Here is a 27,390-nt window from a genome sequence, read left to right on the forward strand (position 1 = left end):
TAGAACTACAAAAAGCCGAAATTGTTAACACTGACAGACGGACATATTGAATAACAATTACTTATTATTAAATAAAAATTCAAGAGATTCAGTGATATAAATTAATTATAATTTAAAATTAAGATATATATATATATACTGATGCAAATTAAAATATATGTATCATAATAAAATAAAACAAAAATATAAATTAAAAAACGATTTGTTCTTATGTAGTTATAATCTACATAAATGCAATCATTTTTTAAAAAATAACGAAAAAAGTAATGATTTTACCGTTACTTTAAGTAACAACGCGTTACTTTTTAGAATCAGTAATATGTCCAATTCCTCCAAGTGTTAAAGACTAATTAGTTTACATCGACACTTTGCATCTATTCGATATTTTACATCTCTTCTTTTTTTTCCAAGGTTCGAATATACGCTCATCCACAGTTACCAGGTCTCCAGATTTCGACTGTAGACTCCAGTTTTCGGGACTAATCTCCAGTTCTCCAGCAGACGGGGAAAAATCTCCAGTTTTTCGCTCGCGTCGGGTATTTATTAATATTATATAATTTATAAATAATATATTAATTGCACTGTCCAGTGATGCCCGCGAAGTTATCGTATATAATTATTATGATTTTTCATTCAGAATGTTTATTTTAAAATATTCAAATTACATGAAAGGTAATAAGAAAGTCTGTGATTATATTTGTACATATATATATATATATATATAATTTGTTTTATGAATAATAAAAAAAATTTGTAATTTGCACTGTATATTATCTTGTAATAATAAAATGAAAAGTCTGTGATTGTGTTGATGAATTTTATGTTGATGAAATATTAATAACAAAAAGAAATAACAAAAAGTACAGCGCTTGGGACCTGGCATTCTGGCTGATTCTATCAACCATGCGCTCATCCTATAATATTTTATAGATATATTTTATAGGGATGGCTATCCCCTCCCCCCCCCCCCACACACACACAGTAGCGGATGGTAGCGGAATCAAGCGGAATTAACGATGGGTGCGACGGAGTCGAGGTGAATCGAGGTGAGTCGAGGTGAGTCGAGGTGAGTGGAGGTGAGTGGAGGTGAGTGGAGGTGAGTGGAGGGCGGCTGAAGCGGCTGAAACGACAAGCAAGGCGCATCGTACTTCATACTTGTGCGCGGTCGGCGGTCGTGCGCGGCACTGACAGTCGGGATTGTCGGGAAGATGCGACAGAAAGCGCCCGATCGTTCCGCGTGACGAGTTAAAGGGACGACGAGGCGTCCGTTTGTACATCCGTTTGGGAACGTCGCGACGATTATGCAGTCTCCTTCGCGTTGCCGTACGATCAGATGAAGGAGCTCGACTTTTGTTCCTCGACATCTCGATTCGACGATCGGAATGGTTTCCCTGACGCGGGTTTCTTTCATTGCGCTTCTCTATGGTAAGCGGCTGTCAATTACGCCGGAACGCTTTCCTCCTGGGTGCATAACGAGGAAGAAATAATACATTATACGGTCTGGACTCGGTGTTTTCCGTATCGTAATTTCATGTACTGGCTGATATCGATATATAACGGATGATTCGCTTGATGTTCGTTTGATTCGATTATCATGAATCTTCTGTACGCCAAATAATTGGATTGTATCAGTGTATAGAGAATTTAAAAGACATCCGCACATCTTGGGATTCCTAAGCATGCAATATGTTTCGCGCGATCTTATCTACAGTACCTAAATTAACGAACTATACTTATGTATTTCTGCTTTTATCATATATGTATGTACGACGTAATCCAATAAGTTCTTCGTGATGCCTTAACAAACAAATTCAATTTGATTCTGTCGATATGATCTTTGTGCAATTGCACGTGCAAAAGAAAATATTTTTTCCAGCTCTTTTTGTTGTTTAATTATTACAATTTAGTTTTTTCAGCGATTCTGACGCACACAGCAGGGTCGCGTGTACTTGAGCTGAGTGATAGGTAAGAAACATTGGGTGCTTTCCATTTGATGACACAAGTCGACACAAGCGTCGTTCTATCCTTGTTAACATTCAGAGAGTGACAAAGATAGAACGACACTTGTGTCGACTTGTCATCAAATGTGGAAAGCACCCATTATTACTTTATTCCAACCAAGTCCATGCATGATTACTTAATACATTTCTTGCAGATTTCTAGAGGCACACAAAGATGGACAATGGCTAATTATGGTACGTTTAATGCTCTTTTACGTCTTTAAGTTTAGAAAGTATTTAAAAAATCTTTAGTGTTTGCTTATCAATTTGATATTACATACTCCAGCTTGAGTCTAGGTAGACTGTGTCTCAAGATCGATAAATAATCGGTGTGCATCGGTTTATTTGAACTAGAAATTGTAAACAATTCATATAAATATGTGCTTAAGCATCAAGACCCGCTTTGTCCGAATATGGCTTTGTCCTCACTCATTTGTATCACAACTATTTTTGTTTTTTACAGATGTATGCACCATGGTGTGCGCATTGCAGAAGATTGGAACCGATCTGGTCTCATGTTGCTCAACACTTGCACGCATCGTCCATACGAGTGGGAAAAGTGGATTGCACTAGATTTACCAGTGTAACAAATACGTTCAAAATTAAAGGATTTCCCACTATTTTATTGTAAGTAACATCTTGTAACGTCTTCTTCGACTAGTTGCATTACAACGCTCGCATATATTAATGTTTTCGTCTTACAGTTTAAAGGGCGATCAGAAATATGTATATGAAGGTGATAGAACTAGAGAGGAAATAGTGAAATTCGCTTTAAGATTAAGCGGTCCTCCTGTGCAGGAAATAACAAAAACACAGAGTTTCGACATCATAAAGAAGGAACACGATCTCTATTTCTTATATGTAGGAAACAGAGCTGGAATTTTATGGGTAAATTGTTTTCACAATTTCGTAACATAGACCACATTTGCACGCACTTTTAATCGGATTTAATCGGATTTAACATCTGTAGTTGTGAAACTGACCAATCACAGCTATTCCTCTGAAGAATGGAATTACTGTGATTGGTTAATTTTTCTAACTATGAATCTTATTAAACCCGATTAAAGATGATCGTGTCGTATTATAAAGAAAACATAGTCGTATTATAAAGATAATTTGAAATTCAAATTCATGTGTCTGCATTTAATGTTTAATGAATGTAGGAACTTTATCACAAGATTGCAAATGTATTTCAAGCGCATGCATTTTTCTATCAATCTCATCCGAGCGTTGTGAATAAACATGCGCCTGTAAATAATGTTCCGGCATTATTTGTGTACAAGGAAAATTCGCATTATAATTTTACCGGTAAGTCGATCGAAAGAAAAAGGAATGATCATTATTATCTACTGTATCAGTGTTTAATTAAATCTGTAGGACACAACTTGAGTGACACGGGACAAGTGAATGAAACACTTTACAAATGGGTGAATGCAGAACGTTTTCCAACGTTTCCGAAAGTAACAAGAGGAAATATAAATCAATTATTCTTAACAAATAAGAATCTCGTTTTAGCGGTTGTGGAGGAAAATCAATTGGAAGAGCTCGCGCCTGATATGCTGAAATTTAAAAACATGGTTGAATCTGTGATCAAGAATAAACGAAATAAGTATCATGAGTACGTTTGTCATATTTATCAGACAACTTTTTGATAAAAGTAAAAAATGAAAATAAATGATCGTTGTGTTCAGTCATTTTCAGTTTGGTTGGATAGGTAGTCCCAATCTAGTCAACAGCATAGCAATGATGACACTACCTATACCAAGCTTACTTGTGATAAATACAACTACTAATCATCATCATATTCCTGAGGATGAAACAGGAAAACTAACTCCATACGTAATAGAATTGTTCCTAGAGCAGATTCGCAACGAGAGTGCTCCGGTATAACATTAATGTGTATTTCATATTTGCTATTTATTCGATCTGTTAAAAAAATACACGTTTATAAGTATTTATGCATTTTCATCAGCGATATGGTGGCAACAGTTGGCTAGTACGTAGTTATAGAAAATGGTTCGAAATGAAAACTGTTCTGACCTCAATGTGGAAGGGCAATCCTATCTTGATGATGGTCCTACTTGGATTACCGTTTGGATTTCTGTCGTTAATATGTTACGGCATTTGTTGTCCAGATTTATTGGACGCGAAAGATGATGAAGATGGTAAAATTCTTTTTATTTCTCAGGAAATCAATTTTTACATAAAAATAATATGGTCATTTTATGTTTGTTTTTTTTTCAGAGAATATTGGGATGCATCATATGAAGAATGATTAAAAATAGATAATATTTAATAGATATATTATAATAGAATTCCGAGACACATTTTTCATTATGTATAGTGTATATAAACGCTTATGATTGTAATATGTTTTTGACAAAAATTTGCCAAAGCAGTTTTAAGATTGCGAGAATTTTTATACAATAATTCATATATTTTCGACATTCCATATTACAATTTATTTTTGATCCATTTCATACATATAGTATTGATTTCTTTTATGTGCTGTATATATATATATATAAAACAAAAATTATGTATATCCCTCGAGACAATACAATCTACCCAGTTAAGCGAATATGTACACACTGAGAAAAATTTGTCTTTTAACACAGCTTTAACAAAAAGAAAATGTAATATATATCAAAAATTTGTATATTAAACACGATTGTTCACATAGTTTGTAAAATCGTATTAAACATCAAACTAAATATTGGTTTTTATATATGGATAAAATAATGATAATATTTAGTATTATGCAAGTTGTGCGAAACTGTTGTTTGTTGCATTGTGTAGACTGGAAGAGTGATTGTGTTTTCTTTTTTAGAATGAAAAATAATTGTATGTTTGCTGAATGTATTTATATGTATAAAGAAAAAGAGATCTAAAGAGTAAATATTTCTCAAGATATATTATTATTATTACTACTATCATAGAGAGAAATGACATGTGGTTCTGTATGGAAATGGTTGATTCTGGAAAGTTGGAAAAATGGAAGATTATAAAATGAATGATAATTTCCAAATTATATATGCGATATATTTAATAACAAAGTGAATGATAATATTGATCAATTCTTGTGTCCTACTATTAAAATTCAAGTGATAGTAACTTTTTTTTATTTCAGTACAGCATAAAAATAATATTATTATTAAGCAAAAAGTGGGATGAACATCGTAATTTCTGTAACTTACTGCACATATGAATTATGAGTATCTTCTCTAATTTAATCGATTTTGGATGTAAAATTTGAACCATTGCTACAAGTCCATATCATCGTCAAAATCCATAGCTGCTCTTCTCCTATCAAACTGAAAAATAATATTTTGATTCTGTTACTTTCTTTATGAAATGCACGATTCTATTATAAAATTATATTAACTTTGACTGTTGTCTTCTTTTGTGTTTGTTGATTCACATTTTCGAGTAAGTTGATTAGTTCTTTCTCTCCAAGTTTGCCAGGTAGCTGTCCACGTTGTGCCATGTTCAGAAGCATTTCTTCCACCATTTTGCCCTTCTCAGGCTTTCCAAGGCAAAGTGTATTCACTATCCATAAATGTACAATATTATAAGCTATTAATACCACATCTCGATGATATCAATAATAAAATAAATTTACATCTTGCTCTAGCTGACTGATCCAACACTTGAGTCAATATAGCATGCTTCATCTCTTCCATTTGTTGCATTCTCTCTTCCATCGCTTGTTTATCGTTGGCATTGTTACCCTAAAACGAAGACATATAACATCTATATTTTAACAATTTTAATTCCATGAAATTCATATAGAACAATATATGACAAGTAAACCTATAAAATATTATACGATTTGCTTTTTAATGTTGGAAATACAAACCATAGAGATAAGTGCTGAATATATACTGACCTCAGCGATATATATAAAGGTTTGAAAGTTAATGAAAATATATTCGAATTAAGGAAGATTATTGAGATGAAAAGAATTATTTACAATTATATCAAGTTAAAAAAAATGATCGAGTATAACAACATATTTAGAATTTTAACATTCAGATGTCGTATAACCTTAAGAGGTTGAAGGCATAAATATTATACTAAAAACCAGTGGGAATAGCTCCCGTCGCTTTTACTAAATTTATGTATAACTTTTTAAAGTACTGTAGAATCACACACATATAGTTAATGTATTTTAGTCATCCAAAAGGAATGAAATAATTATTAGCCTTAAATTTCAAAAATATAAAATTAAGTGAAGTCTCGTAACGTTTACCTTATATTGAGCTTGCAATTGAGCCAGACGTTGCTGTCGTAACGCTTCAAGTTCCGGATCTGACATATTTATGTTTTCGTATCTTTTCAGAGCTTTTTCAAGATTTTATCGTGAATTTTACTTTATGATATTATATCGATATGTAAATCTATCTGAATGATCTAAATATAAATCAAGCCCAATCCTCTATTTTCATTGCACACTGCCGTACACTCTTACGTATGTTCAAATTTGGAATGATAACATCACGGTATCCTTACAATCAACGTTTTAACCCAGGACTAAACAATCTCCAAATTTTTTCCCCACTCTCACTCCACACTCAATTCCCGTAGATATGATACGACAAATTGCGCCTTCACACTGATAATGCTTCGAAATGCTAGTGAAGCTGAAGGTAAATAAAGAAAGAGAATAATGGCGTGTATCTCTCTCTCTCTCTCTCTCTCTCTCTCTCCTTCCCCTCCCTCACTCTTTCTCATTTAAAGAGACAGCGATTGAAAATCATTTTCAAAAAATGGGGAAAATAGGATTTTCAGGTTTGCGATAAATTTATTGTATAAGCAATGCATAAACGTATATAATGTTGCATCATCTCATTGCTGAATGATGCAGATTTAAAAACTATGTTTAAATCAGTGTTTCATCACACTAATTTTCGATTCAATTATTTTTACTCAATTCAACAGATTATATACAATATATTTCATCCAACGCATTATAGTTTATATCATATTATTTTTTTATTATGTGATATTTCTCCATAACCAGTTCTATAACCAATATAACACGATACGACGATCGCTACGATTGGTGGACAAACGGTAGACATTTGGTCTGTTGGCTGTTTCCGATAATTCCGATCTCGCCCGGCTATGAGAATGATGAGAATTGTCAGACGACGTGGCCGATGATAAAATATGGTGGGCAGTGCAAATAAAATAGTGATATTGTCACGAGTTTCCGATATGTCACATAGCGAGGGCAGCGAGGCTTAATAAAATATATAAAGTCAGTATTGCGTTGAATCGGACTCTCCGGCCGCGTCCCAACAACGTCGTTTCGATTCCCTAGTTGTCGCACGACATTGGAACATGGGTCTCTGCAAGTGTCCGAAAAGAAGAGTAACGAATCAATTTTGTTTTGAACATCGTGTCAATGTATGCGAACACTGCATGGTCACGGGACACCCGAAGGTATTTTCTTCTCAATTGGATTTTTAACATAAAAAAAAATATGTAGATATCTTTGATGCTCGTTCCTTTGTGCAGTATCAAACGGTTCATCATAACCATCATCATAACATGCGTGATACACATGTCTAATGTTACTGATTTTGTATTTTTACAGTGTATAGTGCAGTCGTATTTACTGTGGCTCCATGATCATGATTACAATCCAATTTGTACGCTTTGTTCTGACAAATTGAGCGATGGAGATTGTATAAGATTAACGTGCTATCATATGTTTCATTGGATATGCTTGGATCGATATGCCAGAGATTTGCCAGCAACTACTGCACCAGCGGGATACACTTGTCCCACGTGTAGAGTGTGTATCTTTCCACAAGCAAAACTGGTATCTCCAGTTGCAGATGTATTGAGGGAGAAATTGGCCACTGTCAATTGGGCTCGGGCCGGTCTTGGTTTACCATTGGTACTTATTAGAACTATATTATTTTACTTATTACAAATGTTTTCTATTAATATCAAATTTGTTGTCTTTTATCAATTAATCATTGTTTTGTTGCAGCTAAGTGAAGACAGAGAACAAAAACCAGAACAGGAACGTTCTTCGATAACTGTGGAGAACTCTTTATTCCAAAATCACACAGCTGCTATACCATCGTCGCCCACAGTGGCTGTGTCTCGTACAAGCAGTACTATAAATTCAAATTCCATTGTCAGCAATGTACATGCAAACAATCAGAAGCTTGGTCCACCTTATTCGGTCGTGAATATTGATTCGTCTCTGGGATTATCCACTCCGGCATCTAGAAAAGTATGCGAAGCTTACGATGATCCAAAGGACATGTCCTTTGATCACGATGAAAACAAATACCAACGCAAGTCTGCCATAGAATGGTTCCGAAGATGGTGGAAACTAATATCAAGAGCACCAGTACGACGAAAAACTACAGGATCTATATATACAAGATATGCAATATGGGTTGTCATTGGTATATTATCCTTCATTGGAATTATTTGGCTCTTTTCGTGGCTCGGCAGAATGGCGACCGATGGTGATCCGAGTTTCAATGTAATAGCGAATCCTAATTTGAAATTTGGGGAGAAGTCTGTAATTTAATATATTACGAGTAGTGCATTACGAGCAGTGATGCAACAATTATCAATCTGTTACAAGGGATGGATGAAACAATCTTGGGAAATGCAAGAGGCGTGGCAATCGCAAATACATAACTGGAATGCAATTAGAATTTGTGAAAAAGCAATTTTGTGGGACAGTAGAACATATCTATAAGCTAGTGTATGTAATATTTGTTAATTTTTATGTAAATTATATCTCACATCACAAAATTGTACATTTAAACCTGTAAAGGCTTATCGATTTATAATCTATGAAAATATTGTAAGAAAACTGTCATATTAAAAACTTGTTTTCTTATCCATATGTTTAGATCCTAAGATCGAGGAACTTGGAACTTTGCATGTGATATATTATATCTGTATAATAATTCAGTATTTAACGTATTTTAATCTTTTATCTAATTTTTATGTGACATTATTTAATCGTTAGTTTGTCACTTATATATATATTTTGTATTTTATGAACTATTAATTATTTTTTATGTAATTGATTTTTTATTGCAACGTGAAATGATTAATTTTTTTCAGACAATATCTTCATGTAAGAATGTTTTTTATCAAAGATGAGACTTTGAAAGAAAGCAGCAAAGTTTGATATTTCCAAACTTTACAAGCGTAAAGAAAAAGATATACGATATGCTTTTTTCTTGTGTAGTGTGGAATAATGAAATTCAAATGAAGACTATCCAATCCTTATAAACGACTAACTCATGAAATATTAAAATGCTTACAACCGTATCTACACGTAACATGGATTATTCATCTTCTGGTTTTTTTTCAAACTGCGTGTAATATTTTTTCTTAAAGCGGATTTTGTTACAAGATTTACTCAAGTTATCTTTTGTTGTACCAAATAAAAAATATAAAAGTTTAATACGTTTGTTCATGCCTGTTCGACTGAATAATAAGTCTCCATGATCATATTACAATATTAATTTGTTAAATAATTAATTAATCGATCTTCTGATGACGAGGGATACATTGTAACATTCGAATAAGTCGAAATTGAATATTTTGATACTGAAATATTTTTAAGCGATCAAACTTGGGAAATTGCATTTTATTCTGAATACTTTATTGCTTATTCCGCATCGAAAATCAACAGGAATACTTGATGACGGGCGTTACATGAGTCGAGTGGATCGGGTCGCATTTCTTAACGTTGTAGAGAGGCTGGTTAGGCAAGCCAGAACGATCGTGCAGGATCATTCTCCTCGTTTCAGCGGACGTGGCGAGTACAAGAACCGATCGTACGTATGAATATACACAATTATTTTGAATATTTATTCAGCATAATCGTGAACAAAATTTACGCTTTAAAAACGCATGTATATTATTTACAACTGAATAACGAAAATCTTATCAGTTTGAATTGGATCTTAGAAATAATATTTTGATATAAATTTATACCAGTGTTCAGTTCTGCAATCTGCGCGTCGGAATCATTTTCAGTCTTAAAATGCAATCATACTGTGATAATAATATATCATAAATTAAATTGATAAACAATTTAATAATATTGACGCTAATAAGCTATATAAGTTTTTATTTTTGTTATTCAGTTGTATATTTTATTTTACTAAGGTTGACGATATTTAAATCCACAGCAGTCAGAGATCGATTTGTACATAAATCGTTTAATAATCCAGACAACAAGTGTCTGAAATCGCGTCATAAGACGTTGTTTATATCTAAAAGACAACTTAAAGACGTCTTATAATTTTAAACTTTGTATTGTTTGAGAAGCTACTTGTATATCGGACGACAAGCATTTGTAGTGAGTGTTTACATAATTTGAACATGAATTCGATGGAAAAAGTGTATGGTAGCGGATGGGCAGCGTGGTGGAGAAAACATTCAATAGCATTACAAATTGGAACGACAATTTCGTGCAATATCGCCTATCTTGCGGATACTGGACATACGCGTAAGGCGGTGACGCTTTCGATGATTTTGCTAGGTAAGAAGATTCATCTGCTTACTTTGCTCATTTTTTCCGTTCATTAACTCGATTGATTCGAAATCAAATGTATTCCTTGATGTCTTAAATCTTTTCTAGATATTATATCTGTTTTTAAGAAACATTATTGTCCTTTAGAAATCCCCCCTCTAGATATTATATTTTTTCTAGATATTATATTTGATTTTAAGAAACATCCTCCTTTAGAAATCCCCCCTCCTCCCCTTCGCTGACAATTTTAAAAGATCATCAATTTTTCGATAGTGTGTGTGAATTTTCGCGTAAATAAATTTAAATCTGTCAAAAATAAGTAAAATATATAATTAGATTTCTATAATTATGATAGAGACTCGTTGTTAAAGACTTTGTACATCAGAATTTTTTTAGATATTTTTATATAATTTGAAACAAAAAAAGCTCTGCTTCTAGAAGAGCTCTTATTGCTGGAAGAGTTAAAATTCATGTTGCCGGCAGAGAGAGAGAGAGAGAGAGAGAGAGAGAGAGAGAGAGAGAGAGAGAGAGAGAGAGAGAGAGAGAGAGAGAGAGAGAGAGAGAGAGAGAGAGAGAGAGAGAGAGAGAGAGAGAGAGAGAGAGAGAGAGAGAGAGAGAGAGAGAGAGAGAGAGAGAGAGAGAGACTTAATTTATTTTAAAAGAATAAGACTATGCCGAAATAACAGTAGTTTTAAATGTGAATGAATTAATAGTCCGCAATTTGCGAGATGCACTTTAGATAAGATCTCATAATTAACTTAATTTGTTAAGTATTTAACTTTGTAATTACAACGATATAAATTTTCTCCTTTACTTAATTGTGCATACATGAAACAAATGCACTATTTAAAAATGTTACCATTAACGTTTCGACCATTTTTTTTGTTAGAATATTCGTGAATAGCATACCAGTTTGAGAGATTTCAATAAGGCAAAGTTTGGATATATCACTAAACTTGGGATAAAAAAAGAATTGACAAATTAGCGATAGCGTCTAAGAAAATTTCTCGTTCCTACTTTTCTCAGGTGGTACTACTTTGTACTGTTTCTTCAGTCGTCGGCGAAAAATAAATGCACGGGATCTTATCGTTATAACCGGTTGTAATTCCGGTTTGGGCTACAGTCTAGCGATGCACTGTCGTGCCAAGGGTGCGATGGTTTTGGCCGGAGTGCGCGAAATACCAACAGTGCCTAATTCTAACGCCGTCGAAATATTAAAGAATAAAGGCGTTATTGTTCATCAAGTCGATATCGCGGATGAACAATCCGTTCGGGATTTCCGTCATAAAGTTAAAGAACTGTTGGAGGAGCGGCAGTTAGGTGAGTAATGCGAAATGAACAATTGATAAAGGTACGTAGGGATGCAAGTAATTTATAATCTATCAAATTTATTTGTTTGCCGCATTGTCCGCAGTACTGCGCGCGTTGGTGAATAACGCGGGGGTGATGGTTTTCGGTGAATTCGAATGGCAGACGCAGAAACTCGCGGAGTATCAGGTAAACGTGAATCTGTTGGGAACGATGAGAATCACGCGAGAGCTGATGCCGATTTTACGGGAGAATCACAGCAGAATTATCACGATATCTAGCCATTGCGCCAACGAGTCCTTACCAGGTATAAGCATCTACGGGGCTACGAAGGCCGCCCTCCTCGCGTGGACCACTTCTCTTCGAGTAGAGGTTCGCAAATACGGAGTCGAAGTGGTTTCCTTTATACCAGGTCAGTGCAATTTTATCTAATTTATTTATTTACTAAGAAAATAAATATTATTAACGCTAAATGCATTTTGTTTGATTTAGTTTTTCGAGCTGTTCTTTTTTATTACGATCCTCTTTCTTTTTTTCTATTCACGACGATAGGTGGCTTTGTAGAAGAAAGCAATATCATGAAACGGCAACGGCTGCACTTTGATGAAATGAGGCAACACATGTCAGAGGAAGCGAAACAATTTTACGGCGATTACTTTACTCAATACGTAGAGTACTTTACTATGCCCTATCTTACGGAAAGTCGAGACAGTGTAAAGTTATCAAATCCAACAATCTATGAAACCTTTGACAAGGCACTTCTCAATGTCTATCCTTCAGCGATTTACAGGTAAACTGTTGCTAGCGATATGATCAGCAGTTGAAATCCAACTCTATTCTCATTTGAAAAAGTTGAAAGTTATTTAAAAATGTTAATATCGAAAGTCGAATGTCTCGAATCTCTCGAAGTATCTCCAATAGCACAAAAGTTGCAGCAATATTGCTGCAATATTGTAGCAATATTACACGTTGCAGCAATGCTGCAGTAATATTGCTGCAAGTTGCCTCTTTTCCGATGCTGATTGGTTTTTTCTATGCGCTTACTTCGTGAACGGTTGTCATTGCATTGATAACTGTTTACGTCACAAAGTAAGCGCATGGATTTTGACAAAAAAAAATTGTAGTATAGTGAAGTTAGTGCGATATAGAATTTAATAGTGTCAAATGCGCTAAATAACGCGTGCATAGCGCGCGCCTGTTTTACTAGTATCCTAAATTATAGAAATCTATGCTCGTCTTAATGAACAATTATAACGTGGATAATAATAGTTTACCGAAGTAAAGAAAGAAAGAGGGGGGGCGGGAGAAAGAGAGACATCGCAATCACATTGATAATCATCTAAGGACTGGTTTTTCATTATCTGGTTAACTTGTAGTTAGGCTTAACTTGATGTTTTATCTAATGGGCTTCATCTATGATAATATCAAAGATGATAATGAAAAATCGGACTTAAAGCTCGATGTCCACGATGCTGAAATTGATCCGAGATCTTGAACAGAGAAAAAAATTAACAAATCACATTTGAACAATTTGATCACATGACCATTGCGATTAATCAATTCTTTCTTCATCCGAGATCTCAGACCAATTTCTAGCATTGTGGGCACAAAGCTTAAACATATTATATTAGTCTGCGGTAAAAATTTGTTTGAATAATTTTAATTGTATTTAATATATTTTTGCCTGTTGAACTCGAATCCGTTTTCCAAATTTGATTATTACGTCACAAATTCGAGAAAAGTTTCGTTAATTTCAAAAAGTTTCGTTAATTGCAAAAGTTAAGTAAAATTTGTTTTCGTTTCCGCAATATTTATATTTTATCAATTTTGTATTTTTTATTTATTATAGTATACATATGATCACATTATATCATACAAATACAAAAGCATTTACTTTTCACAAATATTACTTTCCGCAGAATTAAAACGAAATAAAATGTTTTTTTTTATGTTTTAATTATATAAACAAAGGACTTTAAAATCGTCGTCTTTAATCATTTTGATATCATTTTTCTCAAAATTGTGATGTAATAGCCAAATTTACAAAACAAATTCGTGTTCAATATCTAAAAAACTATGGTAAACAATTATGTTCGTTCAAGCAGTATGTAAATTCGTTGGCTAGTATAATATTATATTATATATTATTATCTACGTTTAATTTTTATGATACAATTTATAAAGATCGCTCATTCAAGCGAAAAATATCGCAGTTGTTGCGCTGATTATATATGTTAAAACAACGATCACTATATACTTATTTTCAGATGTGAGTCATGGAGATATTTCTTTTATCGTATTTTATTCAAAACTCCGATGTTTATGCGCGACCGATTGGTACAACGTTTCGTCGTTTCACCACCATGGAAGGCAGATGAAAAATGAATTATCATTATTATCTCACTATATTGACTAGAATTTTTCTTCTTTGTTTAATGAGCTTTTGTATTTCTTTTTTATTCAAAAGAAGAATATTATATTATATAAGTATTCATTTAAGAAATTGTGGTTGAATGTGACATTACAACATTATAAAATGGAAGACTATTGTATAATTCTTCTCCTTTTTTCCTCTCTTTTACAATCTTGATTGGAAGTATTTTTTCGAACGAATAATCTATGAGATTGGCTCGAGTGGGACATTTTTATATTATTTTATTTATTCATGTGCTGCTGATGCAGCTGTCTGTTGGTGTGGCGATTACATTGTTACTGCCCATCCAGCTGTAATAGCAAGTGAAATATTAAAATTCGCGAGAAAGCTATAAATAATAGCACGAAACAATAGGAATCAGCTGTTTGGAAATACGATTACATACATGCACGCGGGAATAAACGCATGAAATACACACATGCATATAGTTACACATATGACGTTCGTGGATCGGTCCGCTCGAAAATAATATCACGATGATTCTTTTCATTTTTCATTTAGCTTCTAAGGTTTTTTTCTGTACAAGGAGTGGGGAGACTGTTTTTCGCTCCGTTGTATTGGCCTCCGTTATATTAAATAAATATTTACTATGTAATTAAATTAAATACAATTATTCTAATTTGCTAAACGATTAACAATAGGCCGTTACTTTAAATAACGAGGTCATTGCGAGGGAAATATTACGAAGCATTGAGATTCTAAAAAGATCACGAAGACTGATAGACAAAATTAAGAGGCAGCCGATCCGCGAATAACATTTGTTATTCGATTTCGAAGAATAATGTAATTGTCGGTCAAAATAAAGTTAAGTTTAACGGAATAAAATTTTTGAATTTCTTTGATCCGAACAGATAACATAATTCCTAAATTGGATTTATCAAAAGCAACGATTACTTTATTTAATTGTTGATAAATTTATTTAATTGTTGATAAATTTATTTAATTGTTGATAGATTCTCTCTGATTGTTGAGTGAATTAATTTTATGATTGATAATTCCTATAAATTTGCAATGTCATCGGTGCAGGTGTTAGCTCTCGAGTGTCTGGAGTTTTTTTTCATTCGAATTAAAACTTATCAGTGTTTAGGACGGCCAGGTGTTCGATTAGATATTATCGTGCTAATAAATAAGCGATTATTTTACCAATTGAGAATCACATCGATTGTCACTGCTCCAGTGAAGACGCCAACATGAAAGCTTTTGCATCCGGTAAATTTTGCCATGCGCAACTTTTATTTCTTTTCCGATTTACATAGTGTTTACTTCGAAGCGCATTTTTTAACCGTTTACACTTTTTATTTACGTTGCAGTCTGCATCATCCTTGCGATCTGCGTCGCAGCTTCCCTGCAGGACACTCCGTACACTCGGTGTGACAATGGACCTCCACCCAATTCATTGATAGTAAATGGATGCAATAGTTCTCCTTGCGGTTTTTACAGAGGGACTAATTTGACTGCGCATTGGAATTTTAATGCCAGTAAGTAACGTTATGTATGTATATATAAAAAAAAAGAATCAAGTTAAATATTATCCAGGTGATCGGTGCAGATCCGAGCACAAATTATAGCTAATTAACATTAAGCTTGCGTTTTCGTCTAGAACGATTATTCACAGTTTGTATTTGCAAACGTAACATTATTGGCAGTATTGATGGTATAACATTGACCATGAAAGCCGAGTAGAATTTGTCGAATGCAGCTTTGAACAAAATTGAAATCGATTCTATTGCTAAATTTCCGTCAACAAATTACGTTAGATGCTGCGTATGTTTCGAAGTTTATTTTGTGTAACGCGTTTCGTTGTGATATTTCTGCCAGCTTGTGATATTTCTTCCAATAGATGTTACTTGACGAGAGCGTAGCTTTCTCGTTGACAAAATTTAATGAACCCTTTTTGAAATATCGTCTATGCTCGATGGCTCGATTATTTGAAAAATAATTGCTCAAGGATTCACTGGCCATTCATCGTTAACTCATTTAATTTTTTATGTAATATCTCTTGCAGTCGCTGATACAGAAAAACTGACAGTCTCCGTGAAAGTCACAATCATGGGGGTAACGATTTCTTATCCGTATCCTTACCCGAATGCATGCGAGTCTCTGACGAATGGCAAATGTCCTTTGAGCAAAGGCGACAGTGCAACGTACAGTGCCCTCATGCCGATATCTAAGAATTATCCGTCTCTTCGAATGATCATCGAGTTCTCCCTGAATGACGAAAACAACAACTCGCAAGTATGCTTCAAGATAGACGGCCAGGTGACTGACCCATAAATAAAATAAAAGGCTCCCGTATATCACGACATCAATAGCTTTAATCAATTTAACTCTTCTATTAGTGTATTACCCGAATATTCTTTATTCTTTGACATGAATTGTTAAATTTTTGAACAAATTGTAACAATTGTAACAGATCAGTAATGTAATAAATTAAATAAAATTAAATAAATTTGTGTATCAAATTTTCGTCAACGTTATTATTGACTTTTTTTCGAAATAAATGATACGAAAATAACGCGTGGCAGACAATATGTGCAACTTTATTTAATAGAATCGAAACTTTAATCACAAGTTTCATAATTAATTTAAATAATAATTAAAATTCCTCTCCAGCACGAAATATTGCAGCAATATTGTTGCAATATTGAAATTTTAATATTGTATTGGAAATATTGCAACAATATTGCAAAATATTCGATTTTAATATTCTGTAGAAAATGTTGCTATACATTGTTGCATATTACAATTCAGTAAATAAGTACGCGGTCCTGTCACGAGAAGGATACGTTTCTCCTAAGGAGAAAACATCCAGGATAAAAAGGACAATCGAGTTAGCGAGTCTCCTAAACATTCCAAATCTTTTTTGTGGCGTGTTCGGATGTTCGGATTCTCACTCGGGTGATGCCATCTTTATCTAACATTCGATAAACAACAAGAATAGAGATGATACTTGGCACTTGGATAGGAATTTTAGTTTGATGTGAACTTGAATGTGCTTTCTAGGCCTCTGAATATTTTTTGATCATAACTTTATCGTATGTGTTTTGGAATATGATGCTCACAAACACACAATAATATGTTAGCAATTAATAAAACTAGAATAATTATTGAAATATTGCATAATGTTATAGCAATATGTATGCAATTTCTCTAAATATTGCAGCAATGTTTTATGAAATATTGCAATCTTTCAAAATAATATTGCTGCATATTTCGGCTGTAGGAGTTATAACTAACGTTTTTTATAATAGTAATATCTTTGTAGAATATCTTCAATCTTGTTCCTTTCGTAAATTATTAAATTGACGATAGGATTGTTCGAATATCTCTATAAGCAACCATTTAATATTATGAAAAGCGCTTGAAATGAGAAATGGTTTCGAGTATCGTTTTAGGAATGATTTATAAAAAGGTTTTATATGATTTTGCATCGATCCATTATTCCGGCATCAATCAATCATATACCGCGGATATAAAGCAATGTATATTAAATGTAGCATTATAATTAAACCTCTCTCATCAAGCTGTAGTTTTTTTGTGAGAAGAGACTAAAACTTTTACGAGTCCAAGAACTTTTCTTTTTAATATATTATTTATATGTATATTATTCCATGCGCTTGAATTTATTTACATTACGTCACAAGCGTGGGTCGCGGCCGCACGCTACGTCTATTCGCGAGAGGTGATGTTAAAAAGAAGGAAGCAGTTTTCTCGCAGAGAAAAGAGAAAGAGAAAGAGCGAAAAATACAATACAATACATATCGTACACATGTTGCGCGTTGCGCGGACACATCCACGACAACGTCCGCGACGTCATAGGTGCGGCAGTTACGGCAAGATGGCGGACGCGAGGGAAAATTAGCGGCGGGACGGGAGATCAAACGTCGCGTGAAACTTATCGAGTATCGAGTGAAAGGGATTTCGTGGTGTGGCGCGGTACGCGGCGTGAGACGGCCGGTTTATCGTTCGTTGATCGTTTCAATCACGCTGTCTCCTCGTGAGAACGTAAAATTTATTGCGTTACTCCGCGTTAGTCGTTATTACTGACCGACGACCGTTACGTGAAAAAGCGCGTCGCGCTGTGACGTCACGATGTGCCAGTGATTCCCCTTCCCGCCGCCCCTTCATCGAGTGGTAGGGTGTCGCTCTGTCTCTTTCTCGGGGACGAGACAGACGAGAGTTGGACGTTCGCGACGGTCGCGGTGGTGTCGGCGGAGCTCGTGCGAGGAGCGGAGTGGAGCGGAGTGGAGCGGAGTGAAGCGGCGCGTTTCGGCCTGTTTCGGCGGTCGACCGCACGGGTAGCGATTAGCGACGCGAACGCGAATCGAGTCGAGTCTCGAGTCGCGCGCGATCAGTTCGCGCGTGTGCTACGGACGGAGGGATTTGTGCTCTCAGTGTGTGTTGCGGAAGAAGACCGCCGAGGACATCGACGGTGGTGAGACAGACGTGTGACACGCGCCCCGACGCGCGCAGCAGGTATAGCCGGAGTAAACGTCAACTACTACGTCAAGCCCGAGCGCCACCGGCTTGTTGTCAAGATGGCGTCCAAGGGGAAGCTAGACATCGAGGTCAGTACACTTTCCTCATATTCCTTTTTTTCTCTCCCTCCAGGCCGGCCTGAATACGCGAGCGGACCTCGGGATAACGAGTAACGCGCCGCCGATATGTCTTATGTTCCACCGAACGCCCTGAACGTTGCCGCGTCGCGAAGATGCAAATGCACGGCCGTCAACACAGCGGCCAACTTCTCGCTATCGCTTTTTGGTTCCGTCAAAGGTGTGTTTCATCACCTTTCGCTCTGTTTGCACTGAATCTGCAGTGAATCGACATTCGACCATTCGACGTCGATCACCTCGCGCCGTGACACGAATTATCGCGCGCGTCACGGCGCCGCGGCGCCATGCGTCGCTCGTCTCGCTCGTCTCGCTCGCGCTGTCCACGCAGGAACGTCGCGTTGTCCGGCGTAACCACGCCCTGCCACGATAAATCCGTCTGCTTGACTAGCTTGGCTACCTCGCCGCGTCTCGCGCGATTCCATCTCTCATCTTTCACGCTTATTCCATTTCAAATCGATTAAGATAAAGGTTATATAAACGTGTTTAAATGGACTGAAGTTGAATCCTGGCAATTGATTAACAGAGACGAAGAAGATTTCCACATTCCAACTCTAATGTTGAATTATATGTGTCAGAAAAAAAACTTTGATTCCAACGCGCGTATCGATTGTTTTACTTTTCTGTTGTATTTTTCTGTATGTTTAATTGGGGTCATAAATTAAACGCTATACGGACGTTACACAAAATGACAAGAATTTGAGAAAAACTTGAATGGAAAACGTGACGTAACTTGAAGCGAGGACTAATTCTGTTTAATTTTTTTCATTCGTTTTAAGTATGTCTTGGCAAATGTAAATACTAGTGCAGGTGTCACTAAAGGCGTGACTCACGTAGCCTCAGCCATTATCGAGGAGAGAAAATTATGGCACGATTATGGTGGATGACGTACGTAGTTTGCTATTCTAAAAAAAAAAAAATTATATTTTTTATTAATGAAAAGATTTCGTAAAGTAAGACATAGATTCATGAGATAATTAGGAGTCAGTGATAGTACTGATTTAGCGCGAATATAACCAATGATAAAATATATATATATATGTGTATAAAATTTAATAACTTCTAAAAGATTTCGTGTTGCACGTAAAACGTTGGCAAAATCTTTCCATTGGCAAAGATCCGATGAGCGATCGAAAATTCGTAAATAGATAATAAATTTATAAAATAAGAATAAGGCACAGTATCTCTTTCGTATCGATTAGAGTTTGTAGTACGCTGCATATTCTAATCGTATTATCGTGATTATCGTCCATCGGAGAGAATATCGCGCTTCTTCAAATAGATTGACCGCTCGATTGGCGCGATGAACGCTCACACGATAAAAGGCCAAGAATATTTCCTCCGAGATATTTATGTGAGCGACGGAAATATCTCTCTCTTTCTTCTTCCTTTTCGACATCGATATCTGCACCTCGTTGGATGGACATTATTCGTCGTTATCGCAAACAGCCACGCGCAAGCAGCTTCGCTTGTCGTCCGAAACGTGTAATTCATAAAGCCTTTTGAATTATTTATTCTGAAATCATGCAGCTGCGTCGCGATACGTCATCTGGTCGAGTTATGCCATCGCCGGTTTTACATACGCGCGACTATTTTTGTAAAAATCACGTGGAGATGAGCCAAATCCGATAGAGTCCGATAGAGAACGGAGGAGAAAGCGAGCGACGATTATATTGTCCCTCTTTTAAGCAAAAATGCACATGGCATTAATAAATATGCGAGAGGACGCGCGTCACTCGGAAAGAAATTCATAGTAAATGCGAGTCTTCTTATATTAAGTTTTCCTTGTCGATCATATGTCTGGAACGTTTCAGCATGCAGGAGGTATTGTACAATCAAAGGGGTTCGATTGCAAATTCAAACCATTTCTTGAAAACTTGAAATTAAACTACACTTATGAGATTTTCTCTCTCCTTTACTTTAAGTGACTAGCTCAGCATTTTTGCAAAACTATATCTTTTATAAATTATTCGCCATTTACTTTAAGAATGATTATGGGAAGAAATCAATAAACTCTTTCTAAAATTAATATAATAAGTTTAACTGCACACAGAAAAATATATTATATTTAAGTATAAATTATTTGCTTTATACACACACAAGTATTACAAAAGTTCATATATTCGCAAATCTGTCATATATTCATTACGAACATCAAAATATATTCCAAATCTTTAGGAGAGAGAGTTTATGTATATAAAATCTTCAATGAAAGTTATTAAATTAAAACAAATTCGATTAGCTTATTATATAAAATCACTTCTTTTATAAAATTTTGAAAGAAATTCTCGTTTTGAGAGTACATGATGAGTTCTTCTGTTATTATAAATTTGTAATAAGTATATTTTAAGAAAAATTCATTTCTATTATCAAGAAAACATTCATTATTAAAGTTAATAGTTAAAAAAAAACCAAGTAATCACTTTTTTACAATTAGCAATAGAATGATATTTTTCTATATGTGATTGTACATTATATTTAAGACTATCAATTCTAAGAAATTCTGTAAAATCAGCGTACGTGAAATTATTTATCATTAATGATAAACGTTTTTACACATATGTTAACACAATTACAAAATTTGCGTAAGTTGCATATATCCTCAAATAACTTAGCGTAACCGTTTTGCAAGATGCAGTTTTGCGTAACTATCTGCGATATCTATACCGCATTATTATCGCGGTTGCATTCGTTGAATATTTGATTTTCGCGGAAATCGTAACTTTGCTCGGCACGCAAAGCGATACTGGTATCACAACATTGTTTGTGGTATTTCGCTATTGTGCACAGCTCACACATATCTCCGCATTGTGACACGAATGCGAATCGCATTTTTCTCTTGCATATACACATAATTTTGGGTCGATCAACTTCCGTTTGATATATATGTACAGAACTTCCATTTATTATTTCCAGTTTTCCGCCGTTCTGGGATGGTATAAATCTCGATTTTAGATTTTAGCTTTAATGTTTCAAGCGCGAGAAAACGAGTGGAATGATGTATACGGTGCCCTAGAAATCGCAGCCCCTAACTTCCTCTTACCAAAATTCTTCGGTGAATTTCAAGTCGATCTTTTCTCGCGCGAAATTTGGGACGCGATCTGTCTTCGCGAGTAGAGACTTATTCTTAGTTTTTAAACTTAAAGTACCTAGATCTGCAATTCAAATTTACTTTTAAACACTCGTAAGATGCGTTAAAAATTGATCAAAATTAAAACGTACAATCTTTTCCATTTCTAAATTTTGTTGCACCATTATACTTTATACTGATTCTATATTTTAGTTTGCTCCAAAAATGTCCAAGTTTCAATCATAATATATTGGATCATCTAAAAAGTATCCGCGGTTTTTTGTCACTAGATGTGTGTTGATGGTCATATATCTAGTGACAAAGTGACCGCGGATACTTTTTTAGATGACCCAATATAATCGAAAATACGTAGTCGTTGATCCTCGGAACATTGTCTCCTTTAATTCGACTTGCAATAAATAAAAGAAAACGCATGACTTTCTGACGCATGTCATCTAATTACCTACGCGAGGGTTTATTGTCGATGCGTCATGGCTGTTGGTTCAGAATGGACGCGATTGGAGTTAGTGAAGCGGGAGGGCAAGCCTGAATCGATGAACGTAAAGAAAAAAGAAAACTTCCGATAAAAAAGTTGCTCGGAATAATTAATCTTACAAATTCCTCCGGTGCAGATTCGTGTCAAGGTCACGGCTAGTCGTGAACAGAGAGGGAGAATCTACGGGAGAGCGAAGCAGTCTATGGCGGCCATATCATAAACTCGTTTCCCCTTCCTCTTATCTCCACCTACTCCGTGTAATGAGATTCGACATATACAGGTATATACGTGTGCCGCTATGTGCATATGTCGCTGTACATGCAGTGGATTATAACGGGGACCGATTTGTGGAATAAACATTGCTATGTCGACAGTCTCAAGTAACTCGATATACGTTATCATGCAGGAATTTGATATCGTTTATGCTGCGATATACTTTCGTGTTTTTCTTGTAAACAATTATAAAGTGGGAAGGTGCTTTAGGAGAGAAATATGGCACAATTATGTCTAGTTGGAAAACATTTAAAAAAAAAAAATCGCTAATTTTTAATTAATTCGATTATACGTGACTCTCATTAAAAACATATTTTTGAAACAATTTTCTCTTTCTCTCTTTATAATAAATTTTACGTTAAAACAATTTGAATATGATACTGCCAGATTGTTTAAAATCTAGAAATTGAAAGTTGCAATGATATTCGATGAAAGAACGAAACTTTCAGTGAAAAAGTGTTAAAATTTATGTTTAACATCAAAAACGTGTCTTAGCTTTCATAATGCATATAAAGTCATTATGTTTCAGTTAGCATTTTCTTCGTTGACAAGTTAGAAATAAAATAACATTCGATATCTGAACTTGGTATGTATTTTGGATGTTTGCGTAAGTACGTGACGATTTCTCTAAGGGGACGCAGCTGCAAAATCATCGGACGCACCCTTTGACGATCGATCGCAAACGAATCGCTACCAGGTCGTGAGTCGTTTTGCGTGGTTGCGGCAAGATGGCGGCACATGGCGCGTAAACTGCATCAGGGATTTTTAACGTCGATTTAGGTCTCGATTGAATTTAGTGCCACCCTCGCGTATCTCTTGGAATCACTGACCCGGAAGTGGTAAAAATATAAAGATGAAATGTAACATACAATTCTGAAAGTAAATACAATTTCCTCGAGTTATATATAATTACATGAAAAATCAAATGATAGCTGTATGTATTTAATGCGAAAAGATAAATGAAATCCAATAGATATCGAAAGCTGCGAAGGAAATATTGGGATATTTTATTACATTTTGGATAGAGATGAAATGTAAGAGTGGGTAAACAACCGAACATTAATTTTTCTTTTATCTTTATTACAGTATTTTTTATATTTCGTATATTGTGAATTGGAATTCTTATATATATTTATTTTTGAAACTTAAAACTTTTTCTTTGCGGTGTAATCTTATATAATGAAAACTAACATAAAAGCAATTAATGAATTGTTTATACTGCCAGATTGTAATTAAGCGATCACGTTTGCGTAAAAAGTAAATTTTCCTTGTAATCCTCTCTAAAAGTGAATCAGTGTATTACTACTGACTTCAGTACTACACTCATAACTATAATCATCAATGAATATTTATTGTTTTTCAGTAATAAATACACTGATTCATTTTTAGAAGTTATGATTTCTACAGACTGAATCCGCAAAAAATTATAATCTCTAAAAGAGAATCAGTGTATCATTACTGAAAAACAGTAAATATTCATTGATGATTACAGTATCAGTTGTAAGCGTAGCACTGACGTCGGTATAATTTGCGATATATAGTATTTTTTTTTCCTTTACAATCGTAATGTATACTTTGAATATGCGGTTGAAATATTTCCACGACGGATTATGTATAGCGATGGGTCGGATGGGCGGTACAGCAATTAATACGAATACGAGCTATTAATTGGAACGTGATTCAACGGAATCATGATCACGCTCTTCCTTTCTTCTCCCTATGACACTATGACGCCAGTCTCTCTTGTCTCACCTTCGATGCTAATTCGAACGCTACGGTTCGCGCTGATTATCGTTGAATTAGCCATTATGTCGTTATTTTAACGAGTGTGTCGATGTATGTCAGGGGAGCGCGCACACTCCTCTCGTACATTCGGCTTCCTCAAGTGGCTCTGGCACGAAGCCATCCTCTTCCTCTACCTTTACACGATTCGCGGCGATCAACGCGTCGCGACGCTGTCCTAATGTTTGCTTATTAATAACACCGCCTGCGTTTATCGTATGCATCCGCTCCTCGATGTATCGACACAATTTAACTCGCGATTACATTGCGTAAAATGTATGCGGATATCTACAATATTCTTTACTATCTACCAATAACAGTGTTGTAATCACTTTTTTATCTTGTTATGTTAATTCTATATTGCTCCTGGAAGCAATGTAGAATTTAAAAATATCGGTTTTTTTCTTTTTCTTTTTTCTTTTTTTCGTAATTGACCGTCTACGAGCCAACATAATGATCATCTATTAAAATATAAATTAGCTTATAAATTAGTCAGAGTAATGAGTGTATGATTATCACCTGCATGCATTTATTTTTACATTTATGTAGAAACTATATAAAATAAAATAAAGTAAGTTTTAAAATTTATGCCCACAAAGTACAAGACGTGATACTTTATGCTACACTCTAAACTTGGAAGTAAAATTTCATTCCAAGAAAAGTGATGGTTGCGCCAAGAGTGAACACTTAACTTCACTCCTTCAAAGAGTGAAAAGAGTTGAAAGATCAACTTTAATGACTAATATCTCGCTTCGAAAAATAGAATCAGAGAAACAGTAATTTCGTCAAGATTGGATGTAGGGGGGCTAAATTTACCTTCAATCTCTACTTTTAGAGAGTGAAATTAGTCGCTCTTCGCAGATTAAAAAAACTCTCGTTTGGAGTGATTTTTCACTCTCTAAGAGTGAAAATTTCACTCCCAAAAATTTAGATTGTAAAACAAACATTTTTTTCTTTTAACAAAATTGCGTCCGATAAATAATTTTTGCGCTTATTTGTTAACTTCAACCTGCTTTCCTATAAAAACTACTTATCACATACAATTTTTTGCTAAAGAAAAAGTTGTTTTTTGTGCTGAACCGAACTTTTTTTGTAGTAAATAAAATTACATTCGATAAATAATTTTTGCGTTTACTCGTATAACTTTAATCTGTTCTCCTACAAAAACTACTTGTCAGATGCAATTTTACAAAAGGAAAAAGTTGTTTTTTTCAGCATAAAATATCACGCCTTGTAGCAAAAATAAACTCATTTTTCAGTTTCGAATTTTTACCGACGAATTTAAGAGACTTATCGATAAAATGAATTCTATATCAGTTACAACATACATTTGACTACCTAAAAATATTTTAATAATAACTAATAACTAATATGAAAAAAAATGCATTTTTCTAATGCATTCCATCTGATTCGACTAAAACCCCAAAACCGGGATAATTTGATTAAGATTATTAAAATAAAGATTAATATATTTTAAGCTACATCTTTGACTACATATTAATAAAACTTTTATAAAAATATATTTTAAATACAAACATTCGCTTCGCAGGGCAAAACAATTCTTCTTTTTGCAAAATTTGTTCGTTTCGTGCAAAAATACATCGAATGAGCCTAGTTTAGAGATTGGATATAAGGGAATTAAACTTATAATATTTACCATTAAGATAAATCTCTTTAAAGGAATAAAATTTTGAATAAGAGTCGTCATTAAATGAATCATATAGTTCCATGCTGTGGTTAGTCTACTATTCCCCGTTCATTTTTTAAAAAGACTCATAAACAAAAAAATCTGTTGGACTTTATTAAGTAAGAATTACACTTACTATTAGGTGTTGGAATTAATTCGTAGCGTTTTACAAGTGATGGGAAGTACTTTCATTAATGTATTTTTTAATGCTCATGTGAAATAAATAACATTCTTTCATTAAAAAACGCTACGAATTAATTCCAACACCTAATATCTAAATAGAATCAAATATTTCAGACAATCATATACGATTGTAAAACAAAAACTTTAAAAATAAAAATATTTACTTAGATGTACGATTTTTTTAAATTGCGGCGTAACTTCTATCATAGATGTGTTTGCAACAAGATGTTACAGCAGACTGAGTGGTAGTCGCTGCTGCGTGCTTAGACACGTTTACGCGTGTCTCGCGTGTTTTGTTTTTAATATAGTTTCGATTATTCTACTTATCCCTATAGTCAACTGACCCCAGTCTCCCCTACTTCGCGGGCGCAAATTTTGAAACACTCTGTATATATTATTTCTACATAAATATGTTTGTACAGTAAAACAAAACATATATAGGAAAGAAAGAAAGAGAAGGAATATGTAAATTTTTATAATTTTAAAGAATTGGAAAAAATCAAATTTTTCCAATTTTTCTGTGGATTTTTTTCGGTATTTTTCTCAAGGGGATGTAGAAAAATTCATTGGAAAAATTCACATGTGTTCATATGTGTAAAATCTGCTATATCTGTTTCTCTGTTTTTTTCGTAAAGAAAATAATTGTCTATAACTGAAGTAATTTGGAGTAGCGAAGTAATTTGGAGTAAGTTGACAGAAATTTTGAAATTGTATTAAAGATTGAGTTACATAATGCATTCTATCAAATATATAAAACATACAAAACATAAATTGCAACGAGCAAAAATATTAAAACGAATCACATAAAGTCTTTAGAATAAAAGAATTATAAAATATAAAATTATAAAATTATAAAATTTTTTTTAAAAAACTTATCCTTACTCGCAGTTTCAAGAGTTAATGATTACATCTTTAAAAACATGTATTCATTTTTAATCGCTCAGATTACTCTCCTCACTCACCATTAGTCATTATCTTTGTTTTCTTTTCTTTTCAACGACCGTATATCTATCT

The 27,390-nt window shown here is 34.4% G+C and overlaps 6 protein-coding genes and 1 long non-coding RNA gene across 17 annotated transcripts in view; 5 read left to right on the forward strand and 2 right to left on the reverse strand.

Moving 5' to 3' along the window:
* Positions 1–969: 969 nt before the first annotated feature.
* Positions 970–4,913, forward strand: Tmx3 (Thioredoxin-related transmembrane protein 3). Of its 7 annotated transcripts, none has more exons than XM_011052426.2 (10): positions 970–1,046; positions 1,917–1,965; positions 2,156–2,195; positions 2,464–2,627; positions 2,705–2,888; positions 3,164–3,308; positions 3,378–3,618; positions 3,692–3,884; positions 3,973–4,165; positions 4,245–4,913. In XM_011052426.2, exons 1-10 carry the CDS (start codon positions 989–991, stop codon positions 4,277–4,279), a joined length of 1,302 nt encoding a protein of 433 aa, XP_011050728.1. In that variant the 5' UTR covers positions 970–988; the 3' UTR covers positions 4,280–4,913. The 7 variants fall into 7 exon arrangements, with proteins under 7 accessions (XP_011050728.1, XP_087270752.1, XP_087270753.1 ...); XM_087414626.1 differs by having other exon boundaries at positions 974–1,046; positions 1,908–1,965; XM_087414627.1 differs by having other exon boundaries at positions 983–1,056.
* Positions 4,914–5,099: 186 nt separating this feature from the next.
* Positions 5,100–6,677, reverse strand: PDCD-5 (programmed cell death 5). The gene is made up of 4 exons (XM_011052425.2): positions 6,253–6,677; positions 5,623–5,731; positions 5,386–5,549; positions 5,100–5,314 (listed from the first exon to the last, which is right to left on the reverse strand). The coding sequence occupies exons 1-4, from the start codon at positions 6,316–6,318 to the stop codon at positions 5,264–5,266; spliced, it is 390 nt and encodes a 129-aa protein (XP_011050727.1). The 5' UTR covers positions 6,319–6,677; the 3' UTR covers positions 5,100–5,263.
* A 368-nt stretch (positions 6,678–7,045) lies between these two features.
* LOC105143880 (zinc finger protein-like 1 homolog) lies at positions 7,046–9,090 on the forward strand. 2 transcript variants are annotated; one of them, XR_015547768.1, is made up of 4 exons: positions 7,046–7,448; positions 7,603–7,908; positions 8,005–8,739; positions 8,891–9,090. XR_015547768.1 is itself a non-coding variant. In XM_011052424.2 (3 exons), the coding sequence occupies exons 1-3, from the start codon at positions 7,347–7,349 to the stop codon at positions 8,557–8,559; spliced, it is 963 nt and encodes a 320-aa protein (XP_011050726.1). In that variant the 5' UTR covers positions 7,046–7,346; the 3' UTR covers positions 8,560–8,877. The 2 variants fall into 2 exon arrangements, 1 of the variants encoding a protein (XP_011050726.1); XM_011052424.2 differs by lacking the exon at positions 8,891–9,090 and having other exon boundaries at positions 8,005–8,877.
* On the forward strand, positions 8,604–14,380 carry sro (SDR family oxidoreductase shroud). 2 transcript variants are annotated; one of them, XM_011052421.2, is made up of 7 exons: positions 8,604–8,739; positions 9,108–9,829; positions 10,187–10,539; positions 11,557–11,850; positions 11,945–12,250; positions 12,391–12,628; positions 14,106–14,380. In XM_011052421.2, the coding sequence occupies exons 3-7, from the start codon at positions 10,380–10,382 to the stop codon at positions 14,221–14,223; spliced, it is 1,116 nt and encodes a 371-aa protein (XP_011050723.1). In that variant the 5' UTR covers positions 8,604–8,739; positions 9,108–9,829; positions 10,187–10,379; the 3' UTR covers positions 14,224–14,380. The 2 variants fall into 2 exon arrangements, with proteins under 2 accessions (XP_011050723.1, XP_011050725.1); XM_011052423.2 differs by having other exon boundaries at positions 10,326–10,539.
* Positions 14,381–14,424: 44 nt separating this feature from the next.
* Positions 14,425–18,178, reverse strand: LOC147907128 (uncharacterized). Its single transcript, XR_015547769.1, has 3 exons — positions 18,040–18,178; positions 15,416–15,726; positions 14,425–14,859 (listed from the first exon to the last, which is right to left on the reverse strand). It is a non-coding gene; the product is annotated as an uncharacterized LOC147907128 (long non-coding RNA).
* Positions 15,395–16,734, forward strand: LOC105143878 (Niemann-Pick type C-2c). Its single transcript, XM_011052420.2, has 3 exons — positions 15,395–15,481; positions 15,583–15,750; positions 16,278–16,734. Exons 1-3 carry the CDS (start codon positions 15,463–15,465, stop codon positions 16,544–16,546), a joined length of 456 nt encoding a protein of 151 aa, XP_011050722.1. The 5' UTR covers positions 15,395–15,462; the 3' UTR covers positions 16,547–16,734.
* Positions 18,179–18,351: 173 nt separating the features above from the next.
* Positions 18,352–27,390, forward strand: part of Atpalpha (sodium/potassium-transporting ATPase subunit alpha) — a 70,243-nt gene continuing 61,204 nt past the window's right edge. For all 3 annotated transcript variants that reach the window (XM_011052414.2, XM_011052415.2, XM_087414623.1), the window contains exon 1: positions 18,352–18,840. In XM_011052414.2, the coding sequence (XP_011050716.1) occupies positions 18,811–18,840 (30 nt within the window). In that variant the 5' untranslated portion in view covers positions 18,352–18,810. The remainder of the gene's footprint in view (positions 18,841–27,390) is intronic.

The sequence above is a fragment of the Acromyrmex echinatior genome, chromosome 16 (genome assembly GCF_024713525.1).
Source record: "Acromyrmex echinatior isolate Ae372 chromosome 16, ASM2471352v2, whole genome shotgun sequence".
Lineage (NCBI taxonomy): Eukaryota > Metazoa > Arthropoda > Insecta > Hymenoptera > Formicidae > Acromyrmex > Acromyrmex echinatior.